Here is a 19,033-nt window from a genome sequence, read left to right as displayed (position 1 = left end):
CCATTTCCCCGATAGATGTACCCCAAAAAATTATATTTTCTGGCAGTGCCCCTTCCGAGACTAGACTCTGGATCCGCCCCTGAATAGAGCTAGATTATAATTATGCTGAGCAAAGCGAGGCCATGCCCGAAGCGTGGCGAGTGAAGCGAGCCCGTGCCCGAAGCGTGGCGAGCGAAGCGAGCCCGCGAGGGGCCCTGTGGCAAAGTGGTCTTACAACAGTGTTGGAACGCATATGGCGGCGTCGCGCATGCGCACTCCAGTGGGTAGCAAAATGTGATGGGTAGCCGAATGTGACGTGACACCCCCTTCTCAGTATATCCTTACTATGGAGGATTGTGGGGTGTAGCAAGATGGCGGCGACGGAACGTCACTTCCGCTACACATTCTGACGGTCGCCAAATCTTATGAAACACCGACACTTGCTAATAGTGACACCCCGGGTGTACCAAGATGGCCGCACCCACTAGTTCCCGCTCCTCCCCCCATGATGAACTTGTTTGCCTCATGTGATTGGTTGCGGGTGCTCTGCCGTCAATGCGCAGTACGAAGGGGCGGTGCTAGGTAGAGAAGCAAAACAGATAGTGACCTGGAACCGGGCGTCGTAGAGTGCTGGTGCTGAAATACGGTGACCCCCTACAGCCGAGGAAAGCCCGAACCGTGAGGAGACTCGCTGTACACAGAGCTTCCCCCCTAGAGAACAGATAGACACCGTAGGGGGCACACAGGGCTGCTGACCTGCGACTGCCTGATAGCACCTCAATCATAAGACAAAAGGCGACACCAAGGGGGGGCAGGGTGACGGCTATTTGTACCGGGGGCCTGTGCTAGAGGCAGCCTATGGTGATGTCTTCTACATCCAACTGACTGCCTGCAGGGGAGGGACAACACTTCCTGCTCTGCCTAGAGGAATAGACCATAACCGAGCATCAGCTGGGGTATTATCATCTACATCTGAGCACCACAACACCTACACTATAGATTAGAGCACCGGCATACTATACATCAGACTTGTATATATAGATCACAGGTGTATATATAGATCAGAGCATCGGCATACTATAGATCAGAGGTATATATAGATAAGAGCATTGGCAGAGGTATTACCACCTACATCTGAGCACCACAACAGCTAGACTATAGATCAGAGCACTGGCAGAGGTGTACTATAGATCAGAGCACCGGCAGAGGTGTACTATAGATCAGAGCACCGGCAGAGGTGTACTATAGATCAGAGCACCGGCAGAGGTGTACTATAGATCAGAGCACCGGCAGAGGTGTACTATAGATCAGAGCACCGGCAGAGGTGTACTATAGATCAGAGCACCGGCAGAGGTGTACTATAGATCAGAGCACCGGCAGAGGTGTACTATAGATCAGAGCACCGGCAGAGGTGTACTATAGATCAGAGCACCGGCAGAGGTGTACTATAGATCAGAGCACCGGCAGAGGTGTACTATAGATCAGAGCACCGGCAGAGGTGTACTATAGATCAGAGCACCGGCAGAGGTGTACTATAGATCAGAGCACCGGCAGAGGTGTACTATAGATCAGAGCACCGGCAGAGGTGTACTATAGATCAGAGCACCGGCAGAGGTGTACTATAGATCAGAGCACCGGCAGAGGTGTACTATAGATCAGAGCACCGGCAGAGGTGTATATAGATCGGAGCACCGGCAGAGGTATATATAGATCGGAGCACCGGCAGAGGTATATATAGATCGGAGTACCCTCAGAGGTATATATAGATCGGAGTACCCTCAGAGATATATATAGATCGGAGTACCCTCAGAGGTATATATAGATCGGAGTACCCTCAGAGGTATATATAGATCGGAGTACCCTCAGAGGTATATATAGATCGGAGTACCCTCAGAGGTATATATAGATCAGAGTACCCTCAGAGGTATATATAGATCAGAGTACCCTCAGAGGTATATATAGATCAGAGTACCCTCAGAGGTATATATAGATCAGAGTACCCTCAGAGGTATATATAGATCAGAGTACCGTCAGAGGTATATATAGATCAGAGTACTGTCAGAGGTATACTAGACTATAGATCAGAGCATCAGCAGAGGTACTGTACCTGCTCTAACATTCTTCTCCAGTGACAACCATACTGGCAGGTTGGGGATTTGTTGTCAGACAGGGTGGGTGACGGATAGCCCACAGCACTGTAGGTTATGAGGTGAGAGTGGATTCCTTGTCCCTTCCCCATTCTCTCCCATCCCCTGCCCCGTCTCTCTTCCCAGCATGTCTCGCTGGCTATTTCCATGGTCCAGCTCCATCAAGACGCGGGCCTGCAGGTATCTTCTGCAGCATTACCTGGGTCACTACCTGGAGGAGCGGCTGAGCCTGGAGCAGCTGAGTTTGGACCTTTACAATGGAAGTGGACGTCTCACGGATATACATCTCGATATCTGGGTAATGTTCCTCTAGTGCTATGTTTGTTCAAACAAAAAAAGGTGCCAAATGTACAATCTAGATATTCTGCAGTGATTAGGGATGAGCCTGGGCATCTTCGGGTTCCCTGAGTGAGCCCACCAGGAAGCTGTCACTGTACTGGGCCAGTCAGAAGCCTCACAGCTGCATGTATACACGCACTATGTCCAGCTGCAGATGATTTGCCCAGTCAAGTGACCACTTCCAGACAGGCTCACTAAGGTAGATTGAGATTAGGATTATCCCTACTCCATGTTTTTGGCTTGCTGTCCCTAGTTACGGCACATTTACAATTAGGAAGAGGTACTATTCCTGTGGTTAAGCCGCATTTTTACAGCAACTCGACTGCTCCCCATTTTGCTGCAGAGACAGTGGGCCGGGGTGCTGGGCACATGCTGGGCCGTGATCCTTTGCTTCATGAACGTGGCAGGAATTATACTCCGTCATGCTTGGTGAGCAAGGCCCATCTAGGTAAATATTGATGTGCTGCCACTGCAATTGAACCAATTGAAGGAAGGTGTATTAAAATATAATCTATCACCTATCTTTAAGCCTTTGTCGAAGTGGACCATGTTCAAATCCTGTTTTACAAGTGATAATGAGATCTGCCAGCACAGTGTAAATCTAACATACCAGCCCCCTCCTATAAAGCTGAAGTCTAGTCAAAAGTTATTATTTTCCCTAAAGCTACAGTCACATCGCTTACCTGTAATGAGGCATTTCCCAATTTTTATGCCCTTTTGTGTGAAAATCTTCTGTGCAGGGTACCTGGTCCTTATCCTGGCGCTGCACTCCTGGCATGATGGGGGTAATAGTTACAGGTCTTTGGGCTTAAGGCCCCTTTCACACGGGAAGGGAACTCTGTTTTTGATCAGCAGGGGATCTGTCCTCTGATCCCCTACTGATCAGAGCAAAGTGGGTGGATGATAGGTGATACAGACAAAGCCACTCCACTCATTGGGTGGCCAGGAGGTGTAAACAGACTACGCTGTCCGTTTACACCCACTGTCCTCCAATCCAATCCCCTTCTGTTTTTTTAAGGCTGGGTTCACACAGCAGCATGGAGCGGCTCACAGCAGGGGTCTGGTGCGTCCCCATTCACCATTTCAGGTCCGATCTCAGACCAAATTTTTGGCTGAATTCGGACCAAAAGACGCACAGGACTCCTGTGCAATTTGCATCGGAGCAGCTCCGGAGATGTGTGAACCGACTCCATAGAGAACCAGTCACAATCTCCTGCTATGCGAATTGGATGCGGGGAAGCCCACGTCCAATTCGCACTAGTGTGAACCCAGCCTTAGGCACCATTCACACCTGAGCGTAGCGGTTTCAGGCAGAAAGTCGCACGGTTTTGCCAAGATTTTGTACAGGTCAAAAGGTCACCAATGTAAAAAGCAGAAAACGCCCAAATCTGCCTAAGAGAAAAGTTCTGGAACTTGTTTGAGCTTCAGGCGTTTTGGAGCTTCTGGCCTCAGGCATTTTTGGAGTGGAGATGTGAACCATCTCCATAGAGAATCATTTATTTTTTCCCCTCTAGCGTTTTGTAGCTTCAAGCTACAAAACGCTCAGGTGTAAATGAGCCTTAGTGATTGAATTGGAGGTAGGCAGTTGTAAACGGACACAAATCCATTTACACCCACTGGTCCATAGGGGTGAATAGACTGTCTGATAAGGTCTGCCTAAAAAACTGACAGGAGGACCTGTTTGGACTTTTCCTGTGAAAGGGCCCTAACTGGAGATCTGCCCAGTCCTCCACTCTCATCCATTGAGTTGGATTAATGACAGGATTTCAGGGACTGTGTTACATTCAGTGTAAATGGGGTGGAGCATGTTCTTGTCAGAGTGTCTTGAATGCAGTTCAGCCGAAAGACCCAAAACGACTAACCCAGTCGTGATGGAAGTTCAGTGCTAGGCAGAGGATCAGCACCCTCCAGATAATATGTCTAATATGAAGCAGCAGCCAACATGGCATGGAGCATACTTCTGTATAGGTAGGTGATGTGACTGCAGCTATAGGGGAACAATATATTTTTACTAAATTTCAGCTTTAACCACTTCAGCCCCGGAAGGATTTACCCTCTTAATGACCAGGCCATTTTTTGCAATACGGCACTGCCTCGCTTTAACTGACAGTTGTGAGGTCGTGCGACGTTGTACCCATACAAAATTTGTCATTTTTTCCCACAAATAGAGATTTCTTTTGATGGTATTTGATCACCTCTGGGGTTTTTTATTTTTTTTCGCTATAAACAAAAAAAAAAGCATCAAATTTGAAAAAAAAAAAACAATTTTTTTTTTTACATTTTGCTATACTAAATATCCCCTCAAAAAAAGTAAAAAAACAAATTTCTTTATCAGTTTAGGCGGATATGTATTCTTATTTTTGGTTAAAAAAAAACGCAATAAGCATATATTGATTGGTTTGCACAAAAGTTATAGCATCTACAAAATAGGGGAAAAATTTATGGCATTTTTATTATTATTTTAGATTTTTACTAGAAATGGTGTCAATCAGCGATTTTTAGCGGGACTTCGACATTGCGGCGGACAGATCGGACACTTTTGACACTTTTTTTGGGACCATTGACATTTATACAGTGATCAGTGCTATAAAAATTCACTGATTACTGTAGAAATGTCACTGGCAGGGAAGGGGTTAACACTACGGGGCAATCAAGGGGTTAAGCTTTCCCTGGGATGTGTTTTCTAACTATGGGGAGAGTGGACTGACTGGGAGAAGAGAGAGATCGCTGTTCCTGATCACTAGGAACAGACTATCTCTCTACTCCCCTGACAGAACAGGGATCTATTTGTTTACATTGACAGTTCCCCATTCTGGCTCTCTGACATCCCGGCCGCCAGCCACGCGCATCAGCACCGTGCCGCAGGCACGCGTTTGTATCTATTACACAAACCGATGTACCGGTACAGCGATTTGCACCTGCTGCCGTATATTGGCGGTGGCTGATCAACAAGTAGTTAAAGTAGAACTAAAAGCATTCTTTTTATTTTGGGTAGCGTGAAGGAAGGTTATAACACCTATCATCAGGTTTTTTTTTTTGTTTTTTTTTTTTTTTTGCTATCTGCGTCCCATTGGGGAGCTCCAAACAGGAAGTGAGAGCAAATTTCTCCAAATTGAGGGAATCCCTGCTTGTCACTGGAACTATTGGAAAATTTCCTCTTCATTATTGTTTTGTGGACAACCCAACATTTGTGGATTTCTTTTACTTTCACTTTTGATGATAATGGTAAACAGACAATTAGAGAGGGCACAGGCAGCAATAAAAACTGACAGCTGGTCTAATCCCTCTCCTCTCCTCTCTATCCAAAAAATAGTTTTGCGTTTAACTTTACATAGACTGGCTAGGCAGGATTTTTAAACGTGTAAAAACAACAATTTGTATGTCTTTTTTTAAGTTATGCTGTGTAAATGGGAACATGTAACAGATATAAAACTGGTTTTATCCCTATTTGACTGCAAAAGTGTAAATCCGTGTTAATCTTCAGTTGCACTAACAATGTAGTCATTGGGCAAAAAATAGATTTGCGCCATCTGCTTCATTCCCAGTATTCATTGTCGCTATCATTGTCCCGGACAGAGACAGGCGTTTCTGATTTGTGTATTATGAAGGCATTTCAGGTGATAGTTGGAGAAAATCACACCAAGCTGCAGACTTTATTTACCACTTGAAAAAGGTCCAGGTTTTTCCTTGACAGCTGTCCTCATGATCCGGTTCTCTTTAGTCAGTCTTACTATGGCCTGTCCTTCAGCTGTTGGGAATACCCCAGGCAGCCAGGCACTTAGTAGTAATAAAGAGATGGCCTCTGTCATTTCCGGTATTGGAGCAGATGTCAAGACCTTTTGGACCTTGTGAATTAGAGAAACGTGGGTACAAAAATCTTACTAGTTTCCTTAAATGAAACCTGTCACAACCTCCTCCTGAGCATGTTAGTTGCCTGCCTGGGTTGCTTATCCTCTGGTTTCCTGTCTGAGTTTTCTCTCCATGACCAAGCAGGAAGTCCATAGAAAAGTCTCTAGGTCCAGGTCAATATTATTGAAGCATGACAGCCAGTCAAAGGACAGAGAAGGCTTGCTGCTCCAGGTGAGATGAGGAAGCCTAATGAAACTCGTGGGTCCCCGCATCGGCTCGCCTCCGCAATCAATGAACAAGAACAAGATTAGGCTGCACACCATGATTGTGATCCAAAATCCTTTATTAGAACATCCTATAGTGACACCACAAGAACAGAGTGCCCGGTAGACACGTTTCAGACTGATATAAGTGCTTAATTATGATTAAGCACTTATAACCGTGTGAAACACGTCTACCGGGCACTCTGTTCTTGTGGTGTCACTTTTGGATGTCCTAATAAAGGATTTTGGATCACAATCGTGGTGTGGAGCCTATTCTTTTTCAATGACAGCCAGTCAGCTTGCAGTCTCAGAGCAGTGGCAGCCTTCAGGGTTTTCTCAGGACAGGCTTACTTTACACTTGTTGGTTATTTTACTGGCTTTGATTTTCCTGGTTGGCTGATAAAGCTACAGGTAGAAGGACCAAATATCTGCATATGTAGCCAGAGATTAAATCATTGCCTGAACCGCTTCTAAGTGCCTATTTAGAAATATTTGTACCCAAGAGTCACATATTTTCCTAATTAGTTTTAGTTGAAAAATGTGTGAATCTTGTGTGAAAAAATATAAATAAATTGGCATATTTTAAAGCATTGAATGTGACATTCACTAAACATACACTGCAGGTGAATAAATCAATGTAATTTAATAAACCCGTGGCCAGTTGGAGTATCTGTTTTTCTGAGAAAATGCCAATGTATTTAACCCCTTGGCGCCGGCCGTACGCAAATATGCCTCTCAGCGCCTGGCCCTTAGCGCTGGGGGGGGGCGTATTTGTGTGAATTGATGCCAATACACCTGTGCCAAGAGTGCGCGTGCTGTGTGCTCCCAGCACAGTTACCATCACCTAACCAAAAGCTCCTTGCAATCGGGAGTTTTTGGACCATGTGACCGCCGATCACGGTGGTCACGTGGTCTTAAGCCTCCGGGCATCATAAACCTCTTAAACAGCCAGGAGGTGCGGGTGCTAAGAGGTTAATATTGGAGCACCACATCCAAAATTCCATGCATAAGGTGAGGGAAAAAAGGACTTTCTCTGCTCTCCAAGGATTTACAATATTTTTTGAATTTATATAAAATTGTAAACTTTTATTTTAACAAAGTCTAATTAAAAACACATTCTACTCAAGTTATGCCTCCCCAAGAGACTTCCATGTGGTCGTAACTTTGTCCCCCATGCAATGTAAACATACAGCCACTCAGACTAGGCTGGCTATATATTATACAATTTTCTCATTCAGTTCCCTTTAGATTTACATTTATTTGCATTTAAATAGAATGTGTTTAGGTTTGACCTCATATTGTATGGTTTTGGTAAATCTAAAGTAAAATTGTACAAGTAAATTGTATAATGTATGGCTAGCCTTACTTAAGCTTTAGACCAGCAGTCCCCAACCTTTTTGGCACCAGGGACCACTTTTGATGTAGCCTATTTTTCCAGGGACTGGGGGGCTGGTGGATGGGGAAGGCAGTTCATGGAGTCTTAACCCCCCCCCCCACACTGTAAAGGAGCACTGTGGTATAAAGGGAACTGCACTGTAGTGATTACAGTGCCCCTTTTACAGTAAAGCCCCCTTTCTATCACCGTGCCCCTTGCGGTCATGCCCACCCACATCATAGTGCCCTTTGCAGTCATGGACCCCCATCACAGTCCTTCTTGCAGTCCATAGCCCCCCAATCACAGTCGTCATTGCAGTCATGGCCTCCCCCCCCAATCACAGTCGTCGTTGCAGTCATGGCCCCCCCCCCCCAATCACAGTCGTCGTTGCAGTCATGGCCTCCCCCCCCCCCAATCACAGTCGTCGTTGCAGTCATGGCCTCCCCCCCAATCACAGTCGTCGTTGCAGTCATGGCCTCCCCCCCCAATCACAGTCGTCGCTGCAGTCATGGCCTCCCCCCCCCAATCACAGTCGTCGTTGCAGTCATGGCCTCGCCCCCCAATCACAGTCGTCGTTGCAGTCATGGCCCCCCCCCCCAATCACAGTCGTCGTTGCAGTCATGGCCTCCCCCCCCCAATCACAGTCGTCGTTGCAGTCATGGCCTCCCCCCCCAATCACAGTCGTCGTTGCAGTCATGGCCCCCCCCCCCCCCAATCACAGTCGTCGTTGCAGTCATGGCCTCCCCCCCCCAATCACAGTCGTCGTTGCAGTCATGGCCTCCCCCCCCAATCACAGTCGTCGTTGCAGTCATGGCCCCCCCCCCCAATCAGAGTCGTCGTTGCAGTCATGGCCCCCCCCCAATCACAGTCGTCCCTGCAGTCATGGCCCCCCCCCCCCCATCACAATCGTCCCTGCAGTCATGGCCCCCCCCCCCCATCACAATCGTCCCTGCAGTCATGGCCTCCCCCCATCACAGTCGTCCCTGCAGTCATGGCCTCCCCCCATCACAGTCGTCCCTGCAGTCATGGCCTCCCCCCATCACAGTCGTCCCTGCAGTCATGGCCTCCCCCCATCACAGTCGTCCTTGCAGCCATGGCCATAACAAGCAGGTAATCACTCACTTGTTAGTATGATAAGTTTGTCAGCTCTCGCTGTCTGTCTCAATCTGCAGCCGCTCCCGCCCCCTGCTCTGCTAATGGGCTGACATCGGTGGCTGTTCGGGAGACATGAGAGAGTAGTCACAGGCTGCTAAATGGCCAGCGGTCCCTGACAAGACACACCACCTGCTGTGGGATGGTGGCCTGAACAACAGGCCACAGACCAGTACCGGTTTGTGGCCCGGGGGTTGGGGACCCCTGCTTTAGACAATGGGGTTGATTTACTAAAAGCATATAGTCTGTGCACTGCAAGTGCAGTTGCTCTAGATCTGAGGGGGACCTGCAAGGAAAATTGAAAAAAATGCATTTTTGGCTGCACATGATTGGATGATCAAAATCAGCAGAGCTTCCCCTCAGATCTAGCGCAACTGCACTTGCAGGACACTTACAGTGCACAGAATATTTGTCTTTAGTAAATCAACCTCAATGTCTCAACAGATTGCCATTTAAAAAAAAAAGTGCATATAAACGCATGGGAGACAGTTTCACATTTGTAATTCCTCTGCATTCTGAGAAAATATTAGCAGATATCCTTGCTTGCAATGCATATACATGCTCACAATAACTGAGATCATGCTGCCATTAGACAGTGCAGATCACAGTCAAAGTAAAAAGAGCCAATCGTAACTTTGTGACTTGTGCTCACTGTGAACCAATCACAGCAATTACAAGTAATAAACACTGGCTGTGATTAGATAGCAGCACTCCCCTCAGTCTCATAACCACTCTCATGACAACTATGATGTGCACCGTGACACCCGTTGACATAAATAATAAGCACATTGCAACATGTGTAAATTGTTTTAATGCGTTTTCATTGATTTCAATGGAAAAAGTATAGGTGTAATTCCAGTATAAATACTGAACACCTTATGTGCAAAGAAAATGAAAAAATCTGGACTTTTGCTAGCATATGATTGGCTATCGAAAGTGAACACAGCTTCACCTGATTTACTAACATTCATCTTGTTTGGTAAACAGGCTCTCTTTCTTTAGTAAAATAAACCCAATGCATTAAAACCAGGTCCGCGTGATGGCCAGGCAGTTAGAATTTTCAGAAGTCAGCAACTGTAGCCTCTGGTTTTTCTCCTATGACAGATTTCCTTTAAATCACCGGTTCAGTCTGTATGCAAACATGTCATTTATTCCATGAATCTCGGTCTGGCATGTCTACACAATGTACTAATTTTACATACAGTTGTAAACAGGGCCGTCCCCATGAACTTTTTAGAATCTGGGTATTCATTTCTCTTGCTAGATTACTCAGGTTTGCATACCTCTTCTAGATTGTGTTTATTACGTCAGCATAGTAACTTGCCCAGTGTCCTGGTGACTTCTGAGTAAAATATTTCATTTACTCCTGAAAGGCTTGAGTGAGGTCCAGGAAATCCTCAGCTGTTACTCCGAATCTACTATTCAGAGGACAGAATGTGCTAAACTGTCAGATTTCCCCCTAGAAATGAACTATTCCGAAGTTCTTTGTGTACACCATACAAAGGCTGCCAGTGGCAATAATCTGTTTATCAAACCATTCTAGGGCTTACCTGCCAATTTCACCTACAAAAAAGTATTTGTTAGCAAACACTGACATCACATCTTCTGATAACGTAGAGTTTGTGGACTGTTGTCCTGAGCTCACTAGGAACATTATAATTCCATAGAAAACCAAGCATGTTGTCAGCTGTTGCTGTACACAATATCAGTCTGATGGTCCCCTCCCTTCCTGAGACTTGGTGCTCGGCCCAGGACAATCTAACATTTTTGGTTTTGGTCCTCTGCCTTGAAAACAAAAACAAGAGAATTAATCGCCCTTTTTTATATAGCGCTCACAACTTCTGATTGAGTGATGCTCCTATCAAGTTGCTTTGCTACTCAAATAGGCCCCTTTCACACTGAGGTGCTTCTAAACTGCCAGTAAGACCCCTTTCACACTGGGGCGCTTTGCAGGCGGTACAGCGCTAAAAATAGCGCCTGTAAAGAGCCTCTCGTGTCTCCAGTGTGAAAGCACTCAGGCTTTCACACTGGCGGTGCGCTTGCAGGACGTTAAAAAAAACTCCTGCAAGCAGCATCTTTGGAGCGGTGTATACACCGCTCCTGCCCATTGAAATCAATGGGGCAGCGCAGCTATACCCCGATATACTGCCCCGATAGTGGCCGAATAGCACCGCTAAAACGGCGCTAAAAATAGCGCCATTTTACTGCCGGCGTTCGCACCGCCCTATTATGAAAGGGGCCTAAAACACCGAGCACTTTTGAAGAGCTTTTCAGGCGCTTTTGAAGAGCTTTCCATTCATTTCAATAGAGAGGGGCATTTTTTTTCCGCACTGCCCCAGTGTGAAAGCATTTATTCATTTTAATGGAAATAGGTTTTCGTGAGCTTTTCAGGTGCTTTTTTTAGCAATAAAGCGCCTGAAAAGTGGCTCAGTGTGAAAGGGGTCTAATGTGCATTCCTTGTTGATCTGCTCATGCATTTATATGAATCTGAGTAAATATTGCAGTGCTGTAGAGCAGATTGGGACACTGGACAAACAGGTTTAAGACTCCTTTCACACTGAGGCAGTTTTCAGGCATTTTAGAGCTAAAAATCGCACCTGTGAAAAGCCTGAAAACTGCCTCTCATGCCTCACCAGTGTGAAAGCCCGAGTGCGCCTGTAAAGCGCCTGAAAACTGCCTCTCATGCCTCACCAGTGTGAAAGCCAGAGTGCGCCTGAAAACTGCCTCTCATGCCTCACCAGTGTGAAAGCCCGAGTGCTTTCACACTGAGGCAGTGCGCTTGCGGGACGGGAAAAAAAAGTCCTGCAAGCAGCATCTTTGCGGCGGTGTAGGAGCGGTGTATACACCGCTCCTACAACTCCCCTGCCCATTGAAATAAATGGGCAGCTCTTCAAAAGCGCTTCGGAACCGCAGCAACACAGGCGCTTTTTTTTTGTAAATTCGTTATTTAACAAGATAGAACACACGGGCACAGAAAACCCAACATCGTATAATACAATGACAAATCTGAATATACATCACTATATCTGTAAATACACGAACATAAGAGCTCTGTGCTCGAAGTTTCCTTCTAGAATAAAGGCATGATGTATGTCTACTGAGTAGAGGGCCTCCGTGTCCCGCATGGTCCCCTTAATTTTCTCGGCAATAGCCGTGTTTTTAAGAAATGGCTAGGGGCTCTCGCCTGCCCCCAGACACTATTATCCAGTATAAAAAAACCCGGATCAGAAACAGAAAGATCTGGAAAAAGGAAAGGGAGAGGAAGGGAAGGAGGAGAGAGAAGAGAAAAAAAAAAGGGGAAAGGGGGGTGGGGTTGGGGTTAGGAGGGGTGAATATTCCCCTGTCCGGTCATTCCCATTCCCCCGGGGAGTATTCTCAGTTATTCCCCTCAAGGGGATTGGTTCACCAGTCGTCTGTATTCCTCGGAGTATATGAACTCGTGCCAAAAGTACAATTTTTTTGGAGAATTTCTCATTTCAGCCTTTTTCCGTGGCCACCAAGTCCTCCATTGCGCGTATGTCCGCTACTCTTTTCAACCATGTCGCCACCGTCAGAGGCTGACTCTGCTTCCATTACAGTGGGATGCAGCTTTTTGCTGCCGTGAGCAAGATAGGCAATATAGATTTCCTGTAGCTTTTGATTGGGATCTCACGATGATGCAGAAGGAAGAATTCAGGGGACTCCGGAAAAGCTCGGTCCGTGAACTTTTGGACGATGCGATGGACCTCGGTCCAAAAGGATCGTATCGACCGGCATGACCAGAAAACATGAAGGAGTGTTCCAACTTCTTCCCCACATCTCCGGCACAGATCTGTGCTCTGGGAAAACATCTTGAGGATCCTAACTGGCGTGTAATACCACCGAGACAGCAACTTGTATCCCGTCTCCTGGTGTCTCGCACATATGGAAGTCTTGTGAGAGAAAAGGAAGATCCGCTCAATCTGTTTGACTGTGAATTTAAGCCCCAGATCCCGTTCCCACCTGTCAATGTAGGGAGGTCTGGTATCCGCCTGCGGGGACACCTGGAGCTGGTATGTTAGTGAAATTGCGTGTCTCAGTGGAGACTGATCCATGCATAGCAATTCAAAGGGAATTAGTTGCCTACCATAGGCCTCTGGTGAGGTTAATGAGCTAAGGTAATGGGACAGTTGGATCTTCTGCCAAAAGGAAAGTCCCCTCAGTGCAGGGTCATCCATGATCTGCTGTCTATTTTTACATTGTCCATTGATGAGATAATGCCTGGCCTGTGATCTCTCTTTCAATTTCAGATCTTGGAATCTGGGATCTTTAATTCCCGGAGTGAAGGCCGGGTTGCCCACTACAGGAGTGAGTGGAGAAGGAAGCAGTGCGAGGGACCGATCTCTAAAAACTTTTCGCGCTGTCCGGATTGTCACCCCTATTGTGGGGTGAGATAGTACCTGTTTTGGCAGAGGTTGCTGACACCAGATCAATTGGTTCAATTGGAACCCCGCTAAGGCGTTCTCTATTTGTACCCATTGTTTCAGGGTGGCGTGTCTGCTCCAGTCTAATACTCAAGTTAAGTGGCAGGCTGTGTGATAGAGAATGGCGTCAGGAAGGGCAATACCGCCATTTAATTTTGGAAGGCGGAGTATTGTTTGTGCCAACCGTGGAGGCTTACCCGCCCAGACAAATTGAGTAATCGTTCTGTTTACTGTTTTCAAGAAAGTGATAGGGATTGGTGTTGGAAGTGCCTGTAGATGATATAAGATTCTGGGCATGATGTTCATTTTCACTATGCTACAACGCCCGAACCAGGTAAAGAGAACATGCTGCCATTCTTTCAAATCTTTTTTTATTTCTGTCAGGAGAGGGGGGAAATTGAGATGAAAAATATCCTCTGTCTTGCTAGGTAACCAGGTACCCAGATATTTGATACCTGAAGTGGCTCATTTGAAAGGGAAGTCTGACTGAAGTAGTGTGGTTAAGGAGGATGGCAGATTAACATCGAGTGCTTCTGATTTCTGGTAATTAATGCGGTATTGTGATAATTCCTCGTATGTTTTTAGTTCCTTGAGCAAGTTCGGGATTGACACTAAGGGTTTAGTCAAGAAGAAGAGGAGATCATCCGCGAATGCCGCAACTTTTGGGGACAAGGTGGCATCCAGGTGTATGCCCTCAATGTCCGGGTTATTTCTGATAGACCTCAAAAAAGGTTCGAGGGTGAGAATAAAAATTAGTGGCGACAGAGGAAACCCCTGTTCTTGTCCCATTCAGTATGTTAAACGTTGACGAGAGATAGCTATTAATCTTGACCTGAGCTGATGGACATGAATAAATGGCATAGAACACAGGCGCTTTTAACACCTTGCTAACCCCTTCTTGAGGGGTTAAAAGTGCCCCGCTAGTGGCCGAAAAGCGCTGCTTAAACATCGGTAAAGCGCCGTTACAACTAACGGCGCTTTACTGCTAACAGACCCGCTGCCCCAGTGTGAAAGGGGTCTTACAGTTTACTGCCACTGATGAGTATTGGGCAAAGGAAAGTCTACATCAGGGGTTTCCAAACTTTTCATACAAAGTTTACTGTCCTTCAAACTTTAAGGGGGCCGTATTGTGGCCAGTGGTGGTAGAAAATGTCCTAGTCCCCGCATTAATGAGAGTAAACATTGCCTCAGGGTTAGTGGTCAGTTACATAGTGCCCGTGGTCAGTAGGAGGAGGAATAGTGCCCCATCATTGATATAAGTGGAAGGATACCACACTTCACAATAAGCCAGTTTATATCTGATATCTTGTGAGTTCTTTTAAGAATTGAGAATAAACCGCATTGCTTTAATACTGAACTTAGGTGGTGCTTCACCCTCTCTTTCTTTTAAAATTGCACAATGAAAACTGAGATGTGATTGATAACTTATGATCGTAATTTGAAATTCACTTCCCCCATGTGCGGTATATCTATCAAATGAGTTGTCGGCTATAGGTCGAGTCTTCCTACTGGAAGAGATCTGTTGGAAAAGAAATAGTTGATTAAAGGGTATATGGCCACCATAAGACAGTAAGGGCCCTTTCACACTGAGGCGGTTTGCAGGCGCTATTGCGCTAATAATAGCGCCTGCAAACTGACCCGAAAGTGCCGCTGCTTTGCATATTATATAATATGTATATATAATGTTCGAGGGTTGCAAGTAATTTTCTAGCAAAAAATACAGATTTTTAACTTGTAAACACCAAATTTCAGATATAGGCTTAAGGGGTTGTAAAGTTAATTTTTTTTTTTTTTTTTTAAATAACAAACATGTTATACTTACCTTCACTGTGCAGCTCGTTCTGCACAGAGTGGCCCCGAACCTGGTCTTCTGGGGTCCCTCAGCGGCTGCTCAGCTCCTCCCCGCAAGCATTTACCACCTTAATGCGAGCTCCCTCGCACGGTGGTGAGTGCTTGCGGGCGCGCTCCCGTGATACAGCCGGCGGCTATAGCCGCTCGCTGTATCACTCGGCCCCGCCCCCCGGCGCGCCGCGTCATCAGATGTGATTGACAGCAGCGCGAGCCAATGGCTGCGCTGCTTTCAATCCATCCACTGCAGCCAATCAGCGACCAGGCTGAGCTGCAATGAAGATGACGAGGACGAGCAGCGAAGATTCGAGGCGTCAGGTAAGTAAAACGGGGGGCCTGGGGGCGGCGGTACTGTCAAAAGTTTTTTCACCTTAATGCATAGAATGCATTAAGGTGAAAAAATGTTTACCTTTACAACCCCTTTAGTCATGAAAGGATGAATTAAGGTGAAAAAAAACACAAAGGTTTACAACCCCTTTAAGTAGTCCCTGTACTACTTTGGTCCTACTTTGATGCGAGTTGAGGTCCATAGACCTCAAGTTTACACAGGCATTCCCTAAAATCGCTGTAAATTCGTGTGACTTTGAAATCGCGGTAGTGTGAAAGGGGTCTTAGCTGGAGTTTTGTCTTCAATTTACTAAAATATTTAGATATACTAACACTCCCCTCCCCCAGACTAACAATGCTGTTGTGCAAAGGGATAAAAAACTAAAAAAGAAAACGAATAAAGCCACCACATCTAATGATTGGTAAGCTGTAATGTATAAATTTTTTTGGTATAGATTATATTAGCGCTTTGAGTTGTTTTGATGTATATGAACATAACATGGATAGTCATCAATTCCTACATTCCATTGTTGTAGCTAAGAGGTAGTTGGATTACACACATACTTTTCCAGTGAGTAGATGGAAAGCTAGGAGCATGTCAGATATCATTCGATGAGATTGTTTTTGTATTACTAATAATATGTGCACTCTAATCATAGGTAGGTCCTAATCTAATGTTTTGTTGTTCTCCTTTGTCTCTATGTGACCTTTTTCTCATTCACTTGTGTGTTTCAGGCCCTTGTTGTTTAGCCTTACATCCCTCTGACATAATGATTCCTCTTCCTCTTCTGCTGAGTGTCATGCAGTATTAATCATGGCTGTTCTTCTCCAGTTCTCATTATTCACTCTGCTCTCTCTTTTTTTTTTTTTTTTTTTTTTTTTTTTTTTTCTATGACCTCAGTCAGTGAACGACCTCCTGGACTCAGCAGGGGCCCCACTTGAGATTATTGATGGATTCATTGGCAGTATCTCTGTTACGATCCCATGGTCGGCACTTGTCACTGAAAACTGTACCTTGGAAGTATCCAAACTGCAGGTTACATGCCGTCCAAAGTACAGAGCTGGTAAGATTTGAGAGCTGACATTTGGGTGTCTTCTAGTAAATGTTCAAGGTTAAAGTGATTGTAAAATGTATTTTTTATTCTTTTAAATAACAAACTTGTTATACTTACCTGTTCTGTGCAATAGAAGGCCTCTTCTGAAGTTCCCCCCCGGCACTCCTGGCTCCTCTTCTTGGTTGGCCACCATAGGAAGAAAATTTCTGTGGTGGCACACCAGCAGGCTTGATCCTGAGCTGCATTGCCTGTGTCTATAGACACAGACTGTGTGGCCCGGCTTCACCCACTGCTCCCTCGTCACAAGATTTGACTGACAGCAGCGGGAGCCAATGTCTAAGCAAGCCTGTGAGACTAGGGAAAGCTGCTACAAATGGGCACAGCGTTGGATTGAGGGCTCAGGTAAGTATAAGGGGGCGGTTAATATTACTACCTAAACATTTTTTTTTACCTTTTTAAAGCAGAGTTCCAGTCACCTGTGGAAAAAATAAGCCAGCAGCTACAAAAAATATAGCTGCTGACTTTTGAAAAACAGACGCTCACTTGTCCTACGATCCAGCGGTGTGCTCACCCTAGTCGGTTTCACCCGCTGTCTTCGGTCCCTGGCGTTGGCATCTTCACTATGGGTACCCGGCTGTGACAACTTGCCGCTTCATAGCCGGGTGGCCACTGCGCATCGTGAATGGTGGATGCAGTCTTCTGAGACTTTTCAATGTCCTAGAAGACTGCAGGGGGGAGGGAGGATTTGGGGGGAGAAACTGATTTGTGTGTCAAGTATGGTTTTAATGTGCTGTTATAGTCCAGTAGTTCTGTCACCCTACCCAATTAAGTTTGCCACAGTAGTTGTTATTGAAACCAATAAAAACGTTGTTAAAAAAAAAAAAAATAGTCGCAAACTGCTGTTAGTTCATTTCAACAATGGTAGGTGATTGTTTACTACTGCCATTTAGTTTTGGGTGGCATTGGCCTTTTATTTTTATATTTGAAGATGCAGATAACAAAGGAAGGGGCCGTACAATGTACAATTTGTTAGCATGTGGGATATTGACCTTTAATCTTTTTCATACTTCCTCCCTGGAGCTATAGCAAGGATTAGAGTGCATTTTTGTAAAATGCATGCTACCAGAAGTATTGATAGGCTTTGATTAGTAGGTCATTCGGATGCTACTTATGAGTACTCCATGAGTTTTTATACCCTCAGACCTTCTAATGCCGCGTACACACGACCGGAATCATTCCATTGGACATTCCGATCGTGTGTGGGCTTCATCTGACTTTTTTTCTTTCGAAAATTCTGACGGACCTAGACATAGAACATGTTTTAAATATTTCCGACGGAATCAATTCCGTTCTTCTGTATGCTATTCCGACGGACCAAAAATGACGCAAGGGCAGCTATTGGCTTCTGGCTGTTGAACTTCCTTTTTCTAGTCCCGTCGTACGTCATCGCATTCTAAACGATCGGACTTTGGTGTGATCATGTGTAGGCAAGTCCGCTTCAGCTGAACTCCGTCGTGTGCACGCGGCATTAGTGCAAAGTTAAAAGACAAGCCCACCAGTTTTTAGGGTGGAACAGGTAACATGTTCCCACTGCTGCTGATGCTGCCCCCAAGATTTGAGCTGTCTATTGGCAGACTTTAATGTAATTGCAGCATGAGGACACAGCCCCAGAGAAGACATAGAGACATAAGACCATATTCACATGTATTCACCGATAAATAAAGATAGATATAAATATTATCTATATCTCTAATATAATATATTTTTTCTATTTTGTGTTGTGAAGTGTAAGTCACATTTTATTAACTTCAATGTATCTAGCTTCTGGTGGAGCAGAGTCCCACAGCTGGTCCTCATGTATGACCACCAGCATGCAGCTGGCCCAGGAGTGTCTAAAAGAACAAGCAGAGGAGCCTTCTGAACCACCACAGCCTATTGAAGGTCTGGAGATGTTTGCCCAAACTATAGAGACAGGTAAAACCTTCATTTCTTGTTCTGTTAACATTGTGCCATAGGTCTGTAAATATACTGTTATCTTTTTGTTGGCTGTTTTTGTAACGAGAGGAGAAAGGTTCATACATCATTTTGTTCTCACCGCTGTGTCGCCTTATGTCTTCCATCTTTTTCAGTGCTGCGGAGGATTAAGGTGACCTTTTTAGATACTATTATCAGGATTGAGAATATGCCAGTAGAATCTGACACAGGGACAGCTCTTGAAATACACATCAAAAGGTCAGTTTTTTCAGTAGTGTCTTTT

At 45.5% G+C, this 19,033-nt stretch overlaps 1 protein-coding gene across 1 annotated transcript in view; it reads left to right on the top strand.

Annotated features, from left to right (window-relative positions):
• Positions 1 to 536: 536 nt before the first annotated feature.
• The window catches only part of ATG2A (autophagy related 2A), a 214,730-nt gene continuing 196,233 nt past the window's right edge, over positions 537 to 19,033 (top strand). The window contains exons 1-5 of the mRNA XM_073604869.1: positions 537 to 1,875; positions 2,044 to 2,424; positions 16,623 to 16,785; positions 18,598 to 18,750; positions 18,906 to 19,008. Coding sequence (XP_073460970.1) covers positions 2,254 to 2,424; positions 16,623 to 16,785; positions 18,598 to 18,750; positions 18,906 to 19,008 — 590 coding nt within the window. The 5' untranslated portion in view covers positions 537 to 1,875; positions 2,044 to 2,253. The remainder of the gene's footprint in view (positions 1,876 to 2,043; positions 2,425 to 16,622; positions 16,786 to 18,597; positions 18,751 to 18,905; positions 19,009 to 19,033) is intronic.

Source organism: Aquarana catesbeiana, linkage group LG11 (assembly GCF_042186555.1).
Source record: "Aquarana catesbeiana isolate 2022-GZ linkage group LG11, ASM4218655v1, whole genome shotgun sequence".
Taxonomy (NCBI): domain Eukaryota; kingdom Metazoa; phylum Chordata; class Amphibia; order Anura; family Ranidae; genus Aquarana; species Aquarana catesbeiana.
The sequence above is the reverse complement of the archived record's forward strand: the minus strand, read 5'-3'. Positions and strand labels throughout refer to the sequence as shown.